Source organism: Myotis davidii, unplaced genomic scaffold (genome assembly GCF_000327345.1).
Source record: "Myotis davidii unplaced genomic scaffold, ASM32734v1 scaffold293, whole genome shotgun sequence".
Taxonomy (NCBI): domain Eukaryota; kingdom Metazoa; phylum Chordata; class Mammalia; order Chiroptera; family Vespertilionidae; genus Myotis; species Myotis davidii.
Window position 1 is genome coordinate 1,120,162 of NW_006285115.1, and position 21,063 is coordinate 1,141,224.

Sequence of the window (21,063 nt, forward strand, 5' to 3'; positions counted from 1 at the left end):
TAACCGCCATCTTGTTGGCAGTTAACTGCCAATCTTAGTTGGCAGTTAACTGCCAATTTTAGTTGGCAGTTAATTTGCATATAGCCCTGATTAGCCAATGAAAAGGGTAGCTCGTATGCCAATTACCATTTTTCTCTTTTATTAGTGTAGATTATTGTATTATTTTCCATATGAACTACTGTATACCTACTTTTTCCCACCCTGTATATTTATGTTGGCATATTTATGTTTATTTTAATTAACATCAGAGTTGTAAAAGTTAGATAAAATGTGTGATCATGAAAAAATAAAATAGCTAAAACATTATTTGATTGCTGTCGTCAGGTTTTCTCTTCAGTCTTAAAAAAATAATGTTAGTTACTGTAGTTAAAGTTGGTAGTTACTTTAAAAGAAAACAAAGAAACAGAACTATGTATACAAGATAATAAATATGATTTGCTTTTTCTATCCTAAGAGAAAGTATACAGTTATTTAATTAGTAACTTTAATAGATAATGTTCCTTAATATGCTAATAAAGTACAGTAAATCCTAAAGATAAAAACTTCAGTCATCTATAGCATAGTCATATACCTGTAACTGCATAAATGAATACATGTAAAACTATAGTAAGCCTAATACATATGCATGTAACTTAATTAAAAAAAATGAGGGTATACATGAAATTAAAACATGTGAGGAATTTGAAGTCTGTTTTCTATATTTGTAATGTCCCTTTAGTTGGTTGCTTTTGAAGTAAACTGTTTTTTTTTTATAAAATTGGCTTAATGTTAATAGATTTAGTAATAGAAAGCTTATAACTTTTTATTAATTTTGAATATGAATATATGCCAAATATAAAAATAAAATTAAATGTTTTTTTCTATAAAATAGCTAAATTAGGTTGTGTCTAGGGAAGAGTGGTTACAAATATTCTATTAACTCTAAACTTTTTTAAAAACCTCTGAATCATTTTGACAAATGTTCCTTAAAATAAATATCCTAAAATCATTGCTTCTTGTTGTTATTTGTTTGAAAATATTGCCCTAATTTGTACAAGATGAAGGCAAGATGGCGGAAAACAGGGCCACTTTTGGCATTCTTGTACTAGGCCCCATAATTGTTAGTGGTAAAATTGCACAGAGATTAGAAATTTCCCAGAGACTTAAGTATATTCCAAAAGACAATCATAGTTCTTTATGATCTCTAAACAAAAAGATGGCATAATCATAATTGTGTTTAAGAGGCTTTAATCAGTCAGCAAATTATAACAGAACTAAAACACAAAAAGACTAGAAATAAAATGATTGTTAAACTCTTCATTACCCTTCTATATTATAAACATAAAAAAAAAATTGAAAAAAAAGATTTCCAAGTAGATTGTTGAAAATTTGTTTATGCAGTTCTATTTAAGCTGTGCAAATCTTGGACTTTAAGTTTGTAAACTTAACATTTCTAACTTTTTTCAAATCAGACCAATAGGAATTAAAGAGAAACATGAGAAATGCTACCTTACCTCCATGTTTTTCACACTGAAACAAACATGGGTTATCAATGTCTTCAGATTTGTGCACATAGTCTGCATTGTCAGTGCAGTTTTCAGTGAGAAAGAAGCATCAACAGTCACTTGACACTTTTCACCTTCAGGTACTTTCAAACAAAAAAGAAACAAAAGAAAATAACTTCTCACAAACTTGAAGTCACAGTTAAGTACTAAAGAGAATTGTCAAATTACTCGATCAGATCAATATGACATATATCACAAAATAAGGTTCTATATCTATAGAGCACTAAATATGAAAGAGACCTAAAATATAAGGCCCGACCATCTCATTTTATTTTTTTAAAATACATTTTATTGATTCTTTACAGAGAGTAAAGGGAAGGGACAGAGAGCTAGAAACATCGATGAGAGAGAAACATCGATCAGCTGCCCCCTGCTGGGGATGTGCCCGTAACCAAGGTACATGCCCCCAACCAGAATCGAACCCGGGACCCTTCAATTCACAGGCCGATGCTCCATCCACTGAGCCTAACCAGAGGGCACCAACCATCTCATTTTACAATTAGCCTGAGGCAAAATAAACTGATGAACAAAGTAGATAGAGACATAGAATCAGGAAACAGACTGATGAATCTCAGAGGGAAGGCCAGAGGGAAGGGGATGGGGTTGAGGGATGGGAAGAGATTAACCAAAGGGGAATATATATATATATATATCTCCATCCATCCATCCTAAGGACACAGACAACAGTGATGTGAGGACCTGCAAGGGGGGAGAAGAGCAGGTGTGGGTTGGAGGGGTTCAACGTGAAAAAAGGGGGTAATACTTTCAATAATAAAGATAACTTTTTAAAAAAATGTAGCCTGAAATACAGAGCATCAGTATAAGACACAGTATCTGGGCTAATCCATTAAAAATAATCAAATGTCAAATGAGTTTTCAATTAATAACTGAAAACTGATGTAGTTACTATAAACAATATTTATAAAAATAATTTTACATGCTACAGTTGTATAGGGAACCACTTCAAAAGAAATTTTAAAAAATAAAGCATTTGTGATAGAAAAATAATCAGGACCTCATCCTTATTTTCTCACAGGAAGGAATGAAGGAAGGGAATATGCGTGCTTGTGTGTATGTGTAGGTATAGATGCAGATATACATAAATAATTTAACTACTTCACACTCTATTGTTAGATATAATTTCTATGATGCAATAAAAATGAGATTGCACAAAAGTAAGAGATATGACATATATTCAAGAGGAAATTTAGTAAAAACATATGTAAATATGGCCCAGATTTAGAATTATTGCATAAAGACTGTAAAATATCTATGATAAATGTGTTGAAGTATCTTCAGAGGAAGGTGAATATGATTGCTAAACAGATAGGGAACGAGGGAATGAGAAATCTGGAAACACACACACACACACACACACAAATGAGATCTCAAAATTGTGGGCAGAAAGGAACTAATTAGGCTGAACTGAGAACCTATTATCTTTTAATAATGGATGCAACATTACAGGAAATGAAAGAACACAGGAGACCTGATAAATCTCCACAAGACATAGATACACCTCCTAGTAAATAGATCAATAATATTTGGTAGAGAGATATTATTTATCCACAGAATCCTATAGCTAACACTATGATTTTGGATTGCTTATGGTTAGCAAACCTAAAGTCTATGGCTCATGAAGCATGACTTTCTGAAAAATATCTTGTAAGCTTTGCAAATGACATTGAATTCTAAGGTGGAGATGATTTTCAAGCTGAAATCCCCCTGCTGTGTGCAGATCTAATTTAGAAATCTCACATATCACTCCGGGGAAAAAAGGAGGAAGCTAGGAAGCCAGCATAATGTTCCAATTCTTTTTGACATTACAGGTATAATTTGACTGCTTACAATCTTATAATTATAGAAAATGATTAGTATATTAATAATAAAATAGTCAATGAACAGGTCTCTTAGAGATGAGACACAAGAAATGAAAATATTCAGTAAATATGATGTCAATAAAAATCATACCTTTAATGTGATGAAAATAATTCAAATATGGTACGCTGACCTCATATAATAAATTGATGAATGTTCCTTAATATTTTTGTGAGGAGTTCTACTAGTGATTCTTCATTGAATATTAGAAATAACTTGTATAGAAAACCATATATTTCCATGATTTTATTGTTGTTGAAATATTTTTTAAAAACTATATTATTTAATTATTTGAGCTTTTGTAGGATTATTCATATTTTATATTTATTATTGAATCATTTTGCCAACTAGCATTTTTCTCTGAATTTATACATTTTATCTAATTTGTCCCAATTTATAAGTCAATATTTTGCCATAATGATGTACTTGTTAAATATTTGAATTTAACTGAGATATTGTCCTTTCCTCCCAAAGCCCCAAAAGAGGTATTATAATAATAAAACAAATGCTTTAACCCACAGAGGTAATAGAAGGGGAAATAACAGTGAGCACATATCCTATATAACAAAACCTTAAAATGCAAATCGACCGAACAGCAGAATGACCGGTCGCTATGACAGGCACTGACCACCAGGGGGCAGATGCTCAATGGAGGAGCTGCACCTTGGTGGTCAGTGCACTCCCACAGGGAGAGCACAGCTCAGCCAGAGGCCGGGCTCATGGCTTAAGAGCGCAGCGGCGGTGGCAAGAGCCTCTCCTGCCTGCGCAGCAGCTCTAAGGACCCCTTCGGGGAGATCCGCCTGCTGGGTTAGGCCTGCTCCCTAAGCCAGCAGACAGACATCCTCCGAGGGGTCCTGGACTGCTAGAGGCACACGCCAGGCTGAGGGCCCCCCCACACACACACCCCTCAGTGCATTAATGTTGTGCACGGGCCCTCTCGTATTTAACATGTTAAGCGCCCAGCCTGTTTTGTCTTACAGAGGGAAAGTATAGTGTCAGTCACTGGTGACTGACTGGGTGCTTAACATGTTAATAATTTTTGAGAAGCTTAAAAGATATGGTGAATAATGTTAACTACAATTACTGTGGTGATCACTTTTATTATGTACAAATATAGAATCACTAGAGGCCCATTGCAGGAAGATTCCTGCAAGAATAGGGCTTCCCGAGGCCTGAGCAAAGCAGAGAAGGAAGTGAAGCCTGCCGGGCTTCAGTCCCTTCTCCGCTGCCTCGCTCCCTCCCACCTCCGCTGCCTCGTTCCCTCCTGTGTCTGCGGCCTCAGCTCCCTCCCGTGTCCACCGCCTCATTCCCTCCTGCTTCTGCCATTTCGGCTCCCTCTCCTCTCCGCTGTCTCGCTCCCTCCTGTCTCTGTTGCCTCGCCTCTGCTCCTGTCTCAGCTGCCTCCAATCCGTTCCCTTCTCCGCCGCTTCACTCGCTTCTCCGTCACCTGGCTTCCTTCTATGCTGTCTTCACTCTTTGCTCCGCACTTGTGTATGCAAATTAACCGCCATCTTTGTTGGGTTAATTTGAATATCACTCTGATTGGCTGGTGAGCGTAGCAGAGGGATGGTTAATTTACAAGTTTGTCGATTATTAGGTAAGATAATGCTGTGTACCCGAAACTCACATAGTATTTCAGTCAATTGTATCTCAATTAAATAATATGAATATAATTCACCAAATTCTCAAAATAGTAAAATGTCAACACTGGGGCAAAGAACATAGAAAAAGCCTTCCCCAGAGAGATAATCACAAGTTGAATATAAAGAATTAAAAGGTAGCCTATTACACATGATTCTATATTATTGCATTACTTACTTTCTTTTCCTTTTATCATGTATCTCATTGATTGTCGAATCAGTACTGGGAGTATTCCACAATCATTTATACATCTGTGCTTATTCTTTTGCTTAAATAACCAATGATGCCAAGTATAATCTTTCATATATATTACTCAACATATGCATGGGAGGTATATGTGATGAAAAAGCTAGGTCAAATCATATATACATTTCTAATATTTCCCTACCAAGATATTAGAGTCATTTTATATTTTGCCAGCAATGGATAAGATCACCAAGTTGTCAAACTCTCAATTTTTGTTTCCAGACTACTAAAAGGAAAATCATATATTTATGGTGCTTTTAAATTTTTCTTTGCTCTCATTATGAGTAAAGATGAGTATTTTCACATATCTTTAGAAATACTGTATATTCATTCTGAATTTTCCTTTTGACATTTGACTGCACCTATGACAACTTTCACAAGGAGACATTTTTCCTTTTCATGTAGTCACATGATCAATCTTTTCTTTCTGATGTCTAAATTTTGATTAAAGATACAAAGGCCTTCTCCATTCAAAGTTATAAAGTAATTGTGTAACATTTCTCTGTTTTTTAATTTTTACATTTAACACTTTCATTTAATATGGAATGTTGTAAGATACCAATCTGACTTTTCTTTCCAGGTGACTACAGTTGTTTGACATCAGTAATTGATTAGTCCCTATTTACTCTAATGATTCAAATGGCAATTTTTTCATATGCAAAATTTCTGCATGACTAAGATTTTGAACTTTGTATTTTGCATATTTTTTATTATCAATGAAACAGTACCATGTTTTGCATTATTTAAACTAGGGGCCCAGTGCACAAAATTGTGCACCTTGAAAGGAACTATGGGCCGTGAGACTGTGGTGGGCACAGGGGCCGGTCTTGGCCCATCCTACATGCCCCCACCTGACCTACCTCACTGTGGCCCTGGCCCCATCTGCCCACAGCCCCACTCTTGCTGCCGCTGCTCCCATGCGCTGATGGTGCTGGCCCTGCTCCCACCCCCTGATGGCACGGAGCTATTGGGGCCAGCGCCAGCAGTGGGTGAGAGCAGGGCTGGTGCTGTCAGCAGGTGCGAGTGGCGGTTGCTGCCCCGATCGCCCCTCAAGAGCAGAGGGAGGTAGAGAAGCCCTGAGGGGCAGTCGGGGCCAGCAGTCACCGCTTGCACCCACTGACAGTGCCAAGCAATCGGGTCCAGCGTCAGGCACTGGCAGTGGGTGCAAGCAGGCTGGCACAGGCAGGAGGTGCGAATGCTGGGTGGGACCACAGCCTGTGGGAGCAAAGAGTTTTCAGTAACTACCATAGACTTGCCCTGATGACAGTGACCAGCACCCTGCCTTGGTCTGGTGCCCCTGCTCACCAGCTCAATCATCCTGCCATGGCCAACACCTGCCATGTTCCACATGCGCCTCCTGATGGTCAGCACACATCAAAGCGACCAGTTGTTTGGTTGTTCCGCTGCTCGGTCTATTTGCATATTTGGGTTTTATATATAGAGATTATAGAACATGCTTTAGTATCTGGTAGAGATAAATTCTAGCTCTCCTACCCACACAATGCACTTTTTCAGAGTATACCTAGCCTTATTTGTTTTTCAGTTTTACATGTATACTTTAAGAAATAAAACAAACAAAAAAACAAACATAAAGGCACCACTATTATTTTTTTGAAACCTTAATGAATATATAATATTCATTATAATAAAAGGGTAATATGCAAATTGACCCTAACAGAGGAACCACTGGGAATGACTGGTCACTATGACACACACTGACCAGCAGGGGGCAGCTCCTACATTGAGCGTCTGCCCCCTGGTGGTCGGTGCCCTCCCATATGGGGAGCTCTGCTCAGCCACAAGCCAGGCTGATGGCTGCCAGTACAGTGGTGGTGGTGGGAGCCTCTCCTGCCTCCTCAGCAGCGCTAAGGATGTCCAAATACAGCTTAGGCCTGCTCCCCGCTGGCAAGTGGACAATCCCCGAGGGCTCTCGGGATGTCAGAGGGATGTCTGACTGCCTGCTTAGGCCCAATCCTTTGGGGAGCAGGCCTAAGCCAGCAGGTGGACATCCCCCGAGGGGTCTCAGACTGTGAGAGGGCACAGGCCAGGCTGAGAAACACCCTGAGTGCACAAATTTTTGTGCACCAGGCCTTGAATATATATATATATTTTTTTTTTTCCGAACATTTTAATATATTAGGTCTCCTCTCTGAAAGCATGGTTTATCTGTAAAAAATTTTTCAGATTTTTTGTGTTTGTAAATATACTATGGCAATATTTAAAGTTTTCTTAATTTTGAATTTACAATCTTTGTTAAGTCCTATGCATTTAAATATTGAAACTGCTGTGTACATGACATGTTTTTCCTCCAATATACCATTTAATTACTTCTTATTTACATAAAAGCCATTTATTTTCATGTATATATTAATAAACATAATTGTTACTGTGAAAATGTTTTGAAAATATTATGTGTAATATATGTAAATATACTAAACCACATTTTAAAACTTTTCTTCTGAACTAATTTTTTTAAAAAAAATCTTGATGTTTGGCTCTAAAACCCTAAATGGATATAAAAATAATAGCAGGTATTTAACAACAACAACAAAAGACTTGCAAGGGAAGCAGTATTGTAATAAAAATACTTTTAAGGAAATTATTGTTTTTTTACTCTCAATAATTATAACAAAAGTAATTTATAATGAATATATTATAATTAATAACTTGTACTATCTTCTAGCACACGTAATAACCACCATTTCATAAAGAAAAATAAAGAATTAAAAGTAATATTGGTTTACAATGCAACTCACAAATGCAGTAATCACTATTCATTTCAAAAAGATGTTCACTAGCACATATTAAATATTTTAAATGTATATGTTTAATTTAGTCACCTAAACTGTAATGTTCACAGCTTTAAACAAAAGGAAAGTATGAAATGAGAACTTATCTTCTTTTTGCTATGACTTTATCTTTTCTTAACTATAATTCATACTTTTTTATTTCACTTCACAACCCATTATCCACTCTGTCAGTATCATCTTTTATCCAACCTAATAATACATATAATGAACACAGATGATGACATTGAAAAGAAACAGTGCATGTCAGCTCTTTCTCAAGTTGTGCATCATAGACCAGTTGTCCTTGAAGGGGCTTCTCCTAATTAATTACTATCCTTATTTGTAGAGCAATCATATTGGCAAGAATTGATTGGGCGTGTAAGGCACTTCATTTAGTTGGTAGAAAATTCTCTTAATTAAAATAATTTTACTGTTGGTAAAATTAATGCACCCCATGCAAACTTGCCAGCTTGATTTTAATGTTTTTCTTCAATATTATTTTATGGAATAATAGGAAATAAGATCTTAATAGTAACAACTAGAAAATAAATGAGAATTACATAAAATATGTCATTTACATTCTTTTTTCTTTTTTTGCACTTATTCTAAAATCTGTTTTTGAAAACACTACCAAAAGTAGTTGCATTGTTTAAACTTTGTACTAATCATAACAAATAATTTTTGTGCCACTACTGAAATATTTGTTGATAATTGAGCTGTATCACACTGAATTCTTTCGCTTGGACAGCCAAAGTCATTTAAAAATATCAGATATGGAGGTCACATAATTTGTATCCTATATAATAAAAGGCTAATATGCTAAGTGTCTGGTCATCCAGTTGGCCGTTCAACCAATCAAAGCATAATATGCAAATCATATGCTAAGGCCACTCAACTGCTTGCTATGATATGCACTGACTACCAGGGGGCAGCCAGTCAAGTGGTCAAATAGTCACTATGACAGCATTGACCACCAGTTGACAGACACTCTGACAGGTAGGCTAGCTTGCTGTTGGGGTCTGGCTGATCAGGACTGAACTAGATAGGCCAAACAGCCTGGAGCCCTCCTGCGGTCCCTCCCTGGCTGGCTAACTTCCCATATCCCTCCCTGGCCCTGACCATGCACTGATGGGGTCCCTCGGGCCTGGCCTGCACCCTCTCACAATCTGGGACCACTCGGGGGATGTCGGAGAGCTGGTTTTGGCCTGATGGTGGAACAACCGGTCGCTATGACACACACTGACCACCAAGAGGCAGATGCTCAATGCAGGAGCTGCCCCCTGGTGGCCATGCGCTCCCACAGGGGGAGCACTGCTCAGCCAGAAGCCAGGCTTATGGCTGGCAAACTCAGTGGCAGTGGCAGGGGCCCCCCATGAGTGCACGAATTTCATGCACTGGGGCCTCTAGTTTAGTAATAATTACCTATGTTGATTAAGGTTTGAACATAGATTCATGCAGTTATAATTAAATATGCTTGTATTACTTTGATGATAATTGCTCAAAGCTGATTTATCCATGAACAATTTTGACTTCATATTATCCCTATGTCCTAGAAAATATATGTTGTCCTACTCATTTATAAAATTGATTCTTTTGTTAAAGATAATTTTACCAATGAGCAATTTTCCTATTTATTACTATTTTACTTAAAATGTTTGCTATTTTATTGTTGTGAATATTATCTTTAGTAATTTTTAGTTCTCAAAGAATTTCAATGTTTATTATTAAGTAAATGGATGTATGCATCATTCCTACATGGAGACAAAGGGAAAGCAAACATAAAAATGATGTTGGCACTGAAGTCCATGAACTAATTTGGCTGGTAACAATAGATTATGCTTCTCAATCTGCAACATTAAAAGCATTTGGAGAGGCTGCACAGATCTCCTATGTCCACCTCACTCCAATGCCAGTTTGTTTGCTCTGTAGTGGCAGTAGAGCTATAAGTATCATTTAAAAGCCACCTCATGTGACTGTAATATGTGGCCAAGTTTAAACCTCTGAGCTAACACAATCCTTAAATAGTGCCAAGACCAGATGTTTTAGGTAACTTCTCTATACACAGTTGTTGTTTGTTTTGTTTGTGTCCTTTGTGAAACAGCAAGTATTTATAAATCAGTCTCTAAACTTCTTTTTATCATTAACAATCTAATCAAGAAGCCATTGCAATCTACTACCATGTTTGATCTTCAGAGTGATTTACTTAATGAACCGATAACTATTTCTGTCATTAGGAGTTGTTAACTCTCCAGAATAGCATATTAGGAACATAATGAAATAAATTATCATGTTTTCTGTTTAAAAGACTAATTGTTAGTTTACTTCTGCTTTGTTTTAATGTTATAGTAGTATTATAAGTGCAGCTGCAGCCAGTTGAATACAGTAAGCCATTATTTGAGAACAGACATAACAAATCTAATTTGCTGATTGTTGCCGAAACCGGTTTGGCTCAGTGGATAGAGCGTCGGCCTGCGGACTGAGAGGTCCCAGGTTCGATTCCGGCCAAGGGCATGTACCTGGGTTGCGGGCACATCCCCAGTGGGAGATGTGCAGGAGGCAGCTGATCGATGTTTCTCTCTCATCGATGTTTCTAACTCTCTATCTCTCTCCCTTCCTCTCTGTAAAAAATCAATAAAATATTAAAAAAAAATAATTTGCTGATTGTTGATAAATTATAATTCCAAAATATCATTGACAGAAGAAATATTCCTTGATAGAATTAATTGGACTATCATACAGTTTTCAGAATGTGGATTAATTTGCATAAGCTAAGTCAAATAGTATTCAAAGTGTAATCAAAGAACAGAAAATATGCTCATCAATATAGGTTTTGAAATAGGAACTTGCAGTATGTAAAACAATTAAAAGCATATTTAATAAAATATGTTAGACTTGTTTCAAGTGTTAAAACCAAAAAACTAGAATTTCTGTTGATATCTCTACCATTTTCTCTCTGTACACAATTCATAAACAAGAACTTCTAAATATTTTAGCTATAATTATCACACTCTACTGTTTTTACCCTAATCTATTTCTCCACTTGATCTTTTTTATTAAATGTGTCAAACTTTCCAATGATTTCATATTTGGAATAAAAGCATGAATATTTAAGCCAATATTTTAATTCTAGCATTAAAATATTTCTCTCCCCAAGCCTTATTTTCACTCTTGTTCTCAGAGTTCCAGCCAGGCATCAAAGGATTTATCTCTTCTAATTTTGTATTTTTGTTTTCTGATGGTGGTGTTTTTGTGTTTTGTGTTGTTTTTCTACCTGCTTTATTGGAGATATGATTGACATACAGAAAGTTATAGATGCTGAATATATACAACGTGATATGTTTGGAGATCAGTATGTACCCATGAAACAATAATCACAATCAATATCAAAAACTTAGCCATCACCTCCGAAAAAATGTTCCCACCCCCTTTATTTATTTTGTTCATTTTCATTTTTTTTAATTTTTGTGACAAGAACATTTAACTTAAGATCTATCATTTTAGCCAATTTAAAAATATTACATAGTATAGTATTAATCATAGTCCTATGTTGTACAGATTTCCAAAACTTATATTCCTTGCATAACCAAAACATTATATCTTTTAAACACAGTTTCTGTTTATGTTTGTTTTAAGCATAATTTCTTCAATTCTCCAAATCCTCAACTCTGGTCTCATTCTCCATATCTCTGTGCCAGGGTCATTTTATCATGGAAACCTTATCTGACCTCCCGACTTACTCTCCCAATTGCTCATATTTTCTTTTCTTTTTTCCCTAAAAATAGTTTCTTTAGTTATAAGTAGTCATGGGAAAATATTTCTTTCTGTAGGAGCCTTTACTTCAATTTACAATCATATGTTTATCACTGTATTTGCCCAATAACTCACCAAAACAATAGTCAGGTATATGAGAATAGGAAATAGTTCTAGTTTTCTTCACAATTATACAGGGTGGAGCCAAAGTAGGTTTATAGTTGTGAGTACACAAAACCGAGTTTATTATTGTATTATTATTTATTAATTATTGTATTAATTTTCCCTATGAATAACTGCAAACCTACTTTTGCCTCTTCATGAAGTCAACCAGAATTCCAGAAATGTAGTAGGTAATAAACATATGTCCACTAAGGGAACAGATAAAAAAAATAAGAATATTAAATTCATTTTTTACTTCTTTTGTGTTTTGAGATATAAAATATTTTGTGTGATTAGAAAATGAATACTTAACCCAGCAAATGTTGACTTGATTCAGACAATTTAAAAATAAACAAATATTTTGATTACCTGTAAATCCCAATTGCCACACATATTTAAATTGAAGAGAATGAGGAACTATAGTTTGGCAAATATCATGGCTGATGGATCCACTGTAGCAAGGGTACAGAAGGATTAAGGGAACATTCTTCAGAAACCAACATGGATTTCTTGTGCATCCTGGGATACATATATACTAGGAAAAGAAAGTAATGAAAAATGATACATATCTTACTGAAATGTTTCCATATATATTTTGGCTTATAAAATACCCAGCTAATTTCTAAAAATTGCAATTTATAAGTGTTTATAGGACACACCTTTTAACATATGTTTTGTGTGTTTCTCCTGTTCTTTTAACTTCTCTTTCTGTACCCTATTTCATCATGTCCCTGTCTAAAGTGCCCATGTAATATCTGTTTTGGCTTTGACTCACTCCTCAGTCTACAACTATAGTCTACAAACTTCCATCTGCTGGGCTACAATTTTTTAAATCAAATGTAATTGTGGTAACCATTAACAGACACACTACTTAGAACACATATGGCCCAATAGGATCATCACAATGAAATGCCAAGGTACTATTTGAATTTGTTGGCTTTTAAATTTAAATCATTTGAAAAATTTTAATGTACCTAATCAGGGTTTATTCCCTAATAAGATAATCTATCTATGGCAATCTCTAGCATTTTCAAAGACAAAATTCTTAACTGTTTTTATCCACATTGAAATTAATTAAATATAAGCAATTTAAAGTTACTCTCAAGCCATAATTAATTTTAATACACAGCACTATACTGAGGTCTTAGGATGTAATAAACCAATAAACTTAGTGTAAGCTCTGGAGACAGACTCAGGGTTTATATTCTGTTTAGAGCATATCTTAAAATTATTTCTACTTCTCTGATTTTCCAATGAGCAAATTCTCCACAAATTTGGCAGTGGGAAGCACAGCTGAGTAATGGGGCACAAGAAATCACTAACATCTGACATTTCCTTTAATCCAATTACCCAAAATTTAAACTTTCTTCTAATTGTTTTATCAACCTTATCTTTTAATTCACAATACAATTTCTTTTTTTTTAATTCACAATACAATTTCTTAATGGATAGACAAAGTATGAATCTTAAATTATATCTGATTACTATATAGCTAACTGGAATCAATACTAAATATTAGAAATAATCAGAAAAATAATCATTTAATTATATTAAATAACTACCAAGAGAGTACAATTCTATCAAACATTTCTAAGTCTTGAGATCACCAAAATTTTTAACCCATAATTTTATACTAAGACTTAGAATTTTGATGCTTCAGATGGGATCAACTAATCTTCTCTGTCATTGAACATGTGTCTTATTGGACTTATGTTCATCATTGACCTAACAATATAAAGGCATACTATATTTGAATCTATGGCTGCACAAAATAAACTTAACAAAGTAGCATATTATGTAGACTCATCTCTGCATCTTAAACCAAATCACGAAGAAAAACCTGAAAAACCTTAGCTTAAAAGTCAACTCTTAAGTTTTTGTTTTGCTCTGTGTGTTTGTGGGTGTGTTTTTTCAACTAAGAAAATCAGAGAGAGCTGCACTAAAGATATACAACCCTCATTGCTATCTGGCATATTCAGGAGTGAGGAGTCCATTGAAATAAGACTCCACATCTTCTGTAATAACTTTCGGGGATATTGACCAGTAAGGAGTAGATGCCGCTTAGTAAAGACATTGCCAAGCAAAATAACGAGAAAAATGCGTGTCCCTGCTCTCAGGGGTGCTGTGGTGCTCACGCTGTTATTATTAATATCACTGGGAGACAAAATAGGGCTCTGGCATTTTATGAATAAAAAAAGTCCCTCAAAGTAGGTTTCAAGGAAAGTCAGAACCATTCATCCCGAATGAGGACACTGTGAAGGTATCATGACTTTAGACAAAGTTTGGATTTATAGGTGGATATTTGGGATGGGAAATTAGAGCTCTTATTACCGTTCATAAATAACTGTAACACCAATAAATTGCCATTGAATTAACAAAGTGTGTGCTAGGAATAATTTATTTTATTAGAGAATATAGAGAGGTTATGTAATTCAAATGCAGGTCTATTTCTGAATCTGAACTCTCATTCATGACTTGTGTGTTTATGTGGAATTCATACACATATGCACATTCCACAGAAACAATAGCTTTGATGTACAATATAACCTTTAAAGCAGGTTAATAGAATATGAGTAAAGTAGAATAGTGATGGTAGAATAGTTTTGAACAAGTAAAATAAAACATCATTTCTAAATAGCTCCAAGTTTTCTAGCAGACAACAAAAAAGAGAACTCATGAAAATATAGCATAACTCTTCTTACTGATGAGTTTTATTTTGGTGTACTCATTCTAGTTTATTGAGAGGATCATATTTCCAGACAATATTCCTAAGAGATAAGTGGATGTTAAACCATTGATAATCATGTAGTGATATTTATGTAGAAAATCATTTGTTAAATTGACCACAAATCCAATTTTTTTCCCTCTGAATACTGCTACTTTATTTAAAAAATGATTTTCCATAAATCAAATTCTTTCTGAATATGGATTCCAAAAATATTGATAATGAGTAAAAAGTAGTCATCCAGAATTTAAGTGGACATGGTAACTAATATACTATTCACTGACTATTAAAACACTATTTTCTTACTTCTCATAATCTTAAATAGAAAATTTAATGACTCAGAATCAATTGTATGGCAGGACTGGCATTTTTTGTGGAATTCAGTCATTTTACAGTGAAATGAATTTCCAGTAGAATAAATGGTCCTCTCTATCATTAAGATGCCAAAAATTCCACAATGACCTCAGGTGACAGGGTAATATTGATTTTTCTCCATCAATTTTATTTGTATCCATAGGGGTGTTAAAAAGTTTACATGAAAACACTCAGTTAGCTATTATTAATCTCCCCAGATTAATACTTAGAATTTTTAATACTACCTCCCATTGAATACATAAAGAACAAACATTTTTCAAAAATCTGTGGATGTCTGAAAACAGATTTGAGCATTTATTAAGTTTCAAACTTTATTCATGAAATAGAAAAATAGCTCTTTATGTAAAATGGGTTCACTTGTAGTATAGTGAATTTAGGGTGACTACCTCAACTGTTTGCCAGGACTTAACACTTTTAGCATTGTAATGCCTGTGTCCTATCAAACTGGTATGTTTAGTTGCCTAAGTAGATTATATATTCATAGTATTATTTCTGAAATGAAGGAGGATAAGAAACATTTTCAGTTAGTATATGATTAGAGAGAAAAATAATCAGTTCTTCTAGGTCTCTGTAATGTGTGTTTGTGTGTGTGTGTGTGTGTGTGTGTGTGTGTGTGTGTGTGTGTGTGGCGGGGGTTAATTACCACAACATAACCTATCTAACACACTTAGCAAAAGTTCCCACCATCTAAATGTGACACTAAATTTGGTACTGAGAGTTATTTCTATTTTGAAATATTTATCAACTTTATTACATTGGCTCTAATCTTATAAAATATATAGCTCATAATTCTGTAAGAAAACTAAAATTACATTTATTGCAATGAACTTCAGTTGTTTATAGGGTACTGAGAAAAGTATACATTGACAATAGCAATTTTAATTTTCTCATACTTGATTTCCCATTTATTTCTAAGAATTGAAAACAGTAAACAATTCAGAATTTGTACTATTTCTTTTGGAAGTGAGTAGGGTGCCAGAGGGTGGGGATCTACAGATAATGCATTTAGAAATGAACATCTACCTAAATTTTGACAGTGAACTAACTGGAAAGCATTATGCTAAGTGAAATAAGCCAGTCAGAGAAAGATAAATATCACATGATCTCACTCATTTATGGAATATAATGAACAACATAAACTGATGAACAAAAACAGATCCAGAGACAGAATGTCAAACCTCAGAGGGAAGGTAGGGGAGGGTGGGGGTAAGAGGGAGAGATCAACCAAAGGACTTATATGCAAATGGACACAGACACCAGGGGGGTGAGGGCATGGGTGTGTGTGGGGGGTTATGGGAGAATGAGAAAACATATGTAATAACTTAATCAATAAAGAAATTAAAAGTAAAAAAAAAAAAACAACGTTCATTCTTGGCCTTCATGAAAGTAAGCAAGTTGGACTATATTAAAAATATTAAAATTCACCATGACATACTTCTCTGAGGTGATTCTAGGTGATTTTCTAATTCCTTAAGGTCTTTTGTATATCTACCTTTTATATAAGGAGTTTTAATGAGGAAATTAAGGTACAATATGCTTCTCAGGGTCAATTAGGGTCATTTTAAAGTTGAGATCATTCACTTGGATGAGAACACTGGGCTTTTAATATCATTACTAAAAAGATAGAATACCCATTTTAAAACTATGCCTGAGCCAGGTATAACTTTGAGTAGTAAGAAGAAGAGAGGGACCTAATTTTTAAAAACTAAAATATAATTTGTTTCCTAATTCCTGTATTCATTGTTCAAAAAAAGATGAGTAATTTTAATTATCTTTACATGAAAATTTGACTGGGTGGTAGTGCATATCAAGCTGTTTTGGCATAATTATGTAGTTAAACTTTGTACATCATTGTAAAAAATTCTAGTCATCAGCATGTTGTCAAGCTGAAGTTTTTGTCAGTTGACAGAGTGGTCATCCATCTGCCTGAAATTCTAGATCCCTAAACCGTCTGTGTCTGATCCCGGATTTAAATAGGAAAATGTTATAAAGAACTCGGGAAAGGAGGTAGGAAACATACTTAACATATTTAAGTATATGTTTAAGTATTCTTAAATATGCTGAAATATTTATGAGTCTCTCTCTCTCTCTCTCTCTCTCTCTCTCTCTCTCTCTCTCTCTCTCAGTTTGAGGAAACAATTCCTTCTTATAATAGGCGAACACTGTTGTCAAACTAAACTTTGAGTTACTATTACAAACATGAGATAAGATCATACTCTGTCTAGTTCAACTGTGTGTGCCTGGAGCACAGAGTTTGCACAAGGTAGGTTTTAAATAAACATGCTTTCGAGAGAACAGTTAGTGATATCACACAAAGACAAGACACAAGGAAAGAAACCTACGATATGAAAAACAAAGGATAAAGACATTTTCCATAAAGATACCTGACTAAGGATTTCACTAAAGCTTATTGAGTAAGAATGAAAATTAGCTAAGCCCTGGGCCTCTTTAATACCTGTGATTATATCTATAATCAAGATGTTGTCTCTAGTAAATTATGTGTGGTTCTCCCTGTGAACTGTGCATTGCCTCATTTTTAATGAATGCTTTTATTGGTCCCTTAGAGTACCGGGTACAACAATTACTTCATACATTGTTAAAGATAAATCAGAATTATGTTGACCACGATTTATAACATTAGATGCCTCTGTTGGAAAGAACAGCATTTCTCACAAGACCTAGTTCAATGCCTGTTTTACAAACCAAGTAGCTGATAAGATCCCATTTCATTCTTGATTGTATCATGGGTGGATGATAAATTAGTAAGGCATGAACACACTTAGGATATTGTATCCACATGGGGCTAATCCTGCCTGCATACATGGCTACTGCTTCCCTAAATAGGTGACAAATGGGCCCACCAAACATGCCCACCCTTTTAAAGTAAATGGGGGATTTTAACCAATGAATGATGAACCAACCAATCATTTTGCTGCTTTTCTTTATTCTGACCTGCACCAATTCACCTGTGTCAATTAGTACAGATGGTCCTAAAACTCAAACTAGAAATGGCCACTAAATAGAAGTCCAAAGGGACTTCCTTCGGTGTTTCATGAATGTCTTTTAAAGAGGACCAAACACCATTCTTCTGATCAAATTTATGTTCAGTCAGAGAGCTCCTCTAATCATTTTAAGCCAGAAAACTTATTTTTTGTGTTAAAAATAAATTTTCCTGAAGTCTCTGTGTATTTGTTTTCTGCTGCTGCTGTAATAAATTACCATAGCCTTAGTAGTTTAAAACACTCATTCTTTTACATATTTCTTGTGTTCAGAAGCCTGAAATCACTCCTACTGGGATAAATAAAGATTTCAGGAGGTCTGGTTGCTTCCGCAGGCTCTCAGGAGGGAATCTGTGTCCTTGCTGTTTTCAGCTGCTACATACATATCCTGTAGCTTGTGTACTCTTCCTACATCTTGAAAGAATACAACTCCAATCTCTGCTTTGGAAACCACATCACTTTCTCTGTCTCTGACTCCTCCTGTGGCCCTCTTAGTAAGGCTTACAAGGATGTCCGTAATTTCTTCAGACCCATCTGGATAAGTCAGGATAAACTCATCCTAGCAAGATCCTTTTCTTAACTACATTTTCGAAGTCTCTTTTTCCACACGAAGTAAGATTAATAGGTTCTGGAGATGAAGATATGGGCATATTTGGGGTGGGGGGGTGGCATTATTCAGTTACCCATACACTAGATTCCCAGATACTGTTCATCAAAGTTTGACTTCAGTTTCACCTTTACCTTTGATATCCCTTCTTAGGTGTATAGCCTTAGTATTAATACAGATATTATGGCTCTAACTCCTATTTATGAGCTGCTTGGGAGAAAAATTGTCATCTTAAAGATCTAAAGTATAGTATAAATGACATTCACATAAATAACAATGTTTTTATAGTTTCATCTGTGATTTTTCCTTAATTATAAGAGGCAAATTTTTAAATTATAAAAAATTCTTATGGCAGCCAGGCCAGTGTGGCTCAATGGTTGAGCACTGACCTATGAACCAGGAGGTCATGGTTCAATTGCCTGTCAGGGCACATGTCCGGGTTGCGGAGCATGCAGAAGTCAGCCAATCAATACTTCTCTCATCATGGATCTCTTTATCTCTCTCTCCTTCTCCCTTCCTCTCTGAAATCAATAAAAATATATTTAAAAACTCTTAAGGCATATTTTTATTACTTATTTTTTAATTTAATTATTAATAAAGACATTCTTTACCTTTAGTTTCCCTAAGGCACTTAAAGTGTTCATATTTGTTTCCTTTAAATATGAACATTTCAGTAATTTACAGGGACTACATATATTTATATGAATTAAGCTGTCACTTCTTATACACAAGCTGTTTAATTTACTTTATTAATTGATATAAATTTTTGCTGAAAATGAGCAAAAGAGGTAATATAACATAATGAAAATTTTCTCCATTCTTGCTCTTTATACATGAAAAATGGTATCAAGTCAAACCAAATTTAGAAAGTGTGAGTTTTTAAAATATATTCATCACTTAAAATCCTTGTAAATTTCTTTCCGTTAAATAGCTAGTACTAATTATTACAATCAAGCACTAGAAAACATGGAATTACAAAGTACTACTTATTGTGTACTTGTTAAATTATATACCTTGCATGTAGAAGTGACATTGGCATAAGCATGGATTCCTGAGTATTTCTATTTTTGTTCTAGAACTACTAATTTACTATTAAGAGTAAATTTTCTATATAAAAAGATCTTGACAGGTAATAGAAGCTGTGTGGTAACTTTAATTTCTATTAATCCTCTAAATTGAGAATATCTGTTGCTTCACTATTGCTTGCTGCTTGTGAAAGTAAAATAAAGACGACACAGATAATACTATGTGAGTCTGACCATAAAATAACTTTCTACCACTTTTTGTGACTAATAATGGTAGGGCAACAAAACCATTTGAGAATTGCTCAAATATAAAATCCAGGCAAGATTTTTTCATTGTGTTTTTTGAAAATGTACTTCTAAGTCAATGCATGCTTTTGTTTGTTGATTCAAGTAACAGTGATTTAAATGATTAGAATAAATTGAAGAGCCCTGCTGGTGTGGTTCAATGGTTGAGCATTGAACTATGAACCAGGAGGTCATGGTTCAATTCCTGGTCAAGGCACATGCCGAGGTTTTTAGGCTTTGTCCCCAGTAGAGGACATGCAGGAGGCAGCCGACCAATGATTCTCTCTCATCACTGATATTTCTATCTCTCTCCCTCTCCCTTCCCCTCTGAAATCAATAAAAATATATTTAAAAGATAGGCTAAAGAACTAAAATAAAGAAGTAATATAATACACATGGAAAAGACTTAAAAGCTAGTGTGTAGATGCTATTCTCTTTCAAACACTGTATTAGGCAGAAGTTCACTTCCTTACCAAGATCCTGAATAAGATCAGTATAAATAATTCATCTATTGAAGTAGTCAGAGAACCATTAAGTAAAATGTTTATGAAGGACGGAGAGGAGCAGAGGAAAACTATCTCTGCATATAAGACACGGATCAGGAGATTATTAAAGCTGATCCTGAATTCAGCATTACTGAAGCTACTTCACAAAGTTCAATGACTCTTTAATTTACCTATTTTATCTTTAAAAAATCTGGACTCTTGCTCCTGCCTCCTCCTCTCTTAAAAACAAGTAGAAAGAGCTCTCTCTCTCACTATCACACTAGTTCATGCTACTTAATACAACTATTCCAAACTTTTTATCTAAATATCCAATCTACACTAACAAAAGAGAAACATGGTAATTGGCGTACGACCACTACCCTTCCCATTGGCTAATCAGCGAGATATGCAAATTAACTGACAGTCAAGATGGCGGCCGGCAGCCAGGCAGCTTGAAACTAACATGAGGCTTGCTTGCCTCAGTGACGGAGGAAACCAACGTTCCCCGCCTGCGGGTGCAGGCCTCTGAGCCTGCAGTTTAAGAAACTATGT

The 21,063-nt window shown here is 35.0% G+C and overlaps 1 protein-coding gene across 1 annotated transcript in view; it reads right to left on the reverse strand.

Moving 5' to 3' along the window:
• LOC102760403 (protein eyes shut homolog) overlaps positions 1-21,063 on the reverse strand; it is a 111,671-nt gene that overhangs the window by 4,976 nt on the left and 85,632 nt on the right. Inside the window, 3 exon segments of the mRNA XM_015558683.1 lie at positions 1,494-1,592; positions 1,595-1,624; positions 12,377-12,545. Coding sequence (XP_015414169.1) covers positions 1,494-1,592; positions 1,595-1,624; positions 12,377-12,545 — 298 coding nt within the window.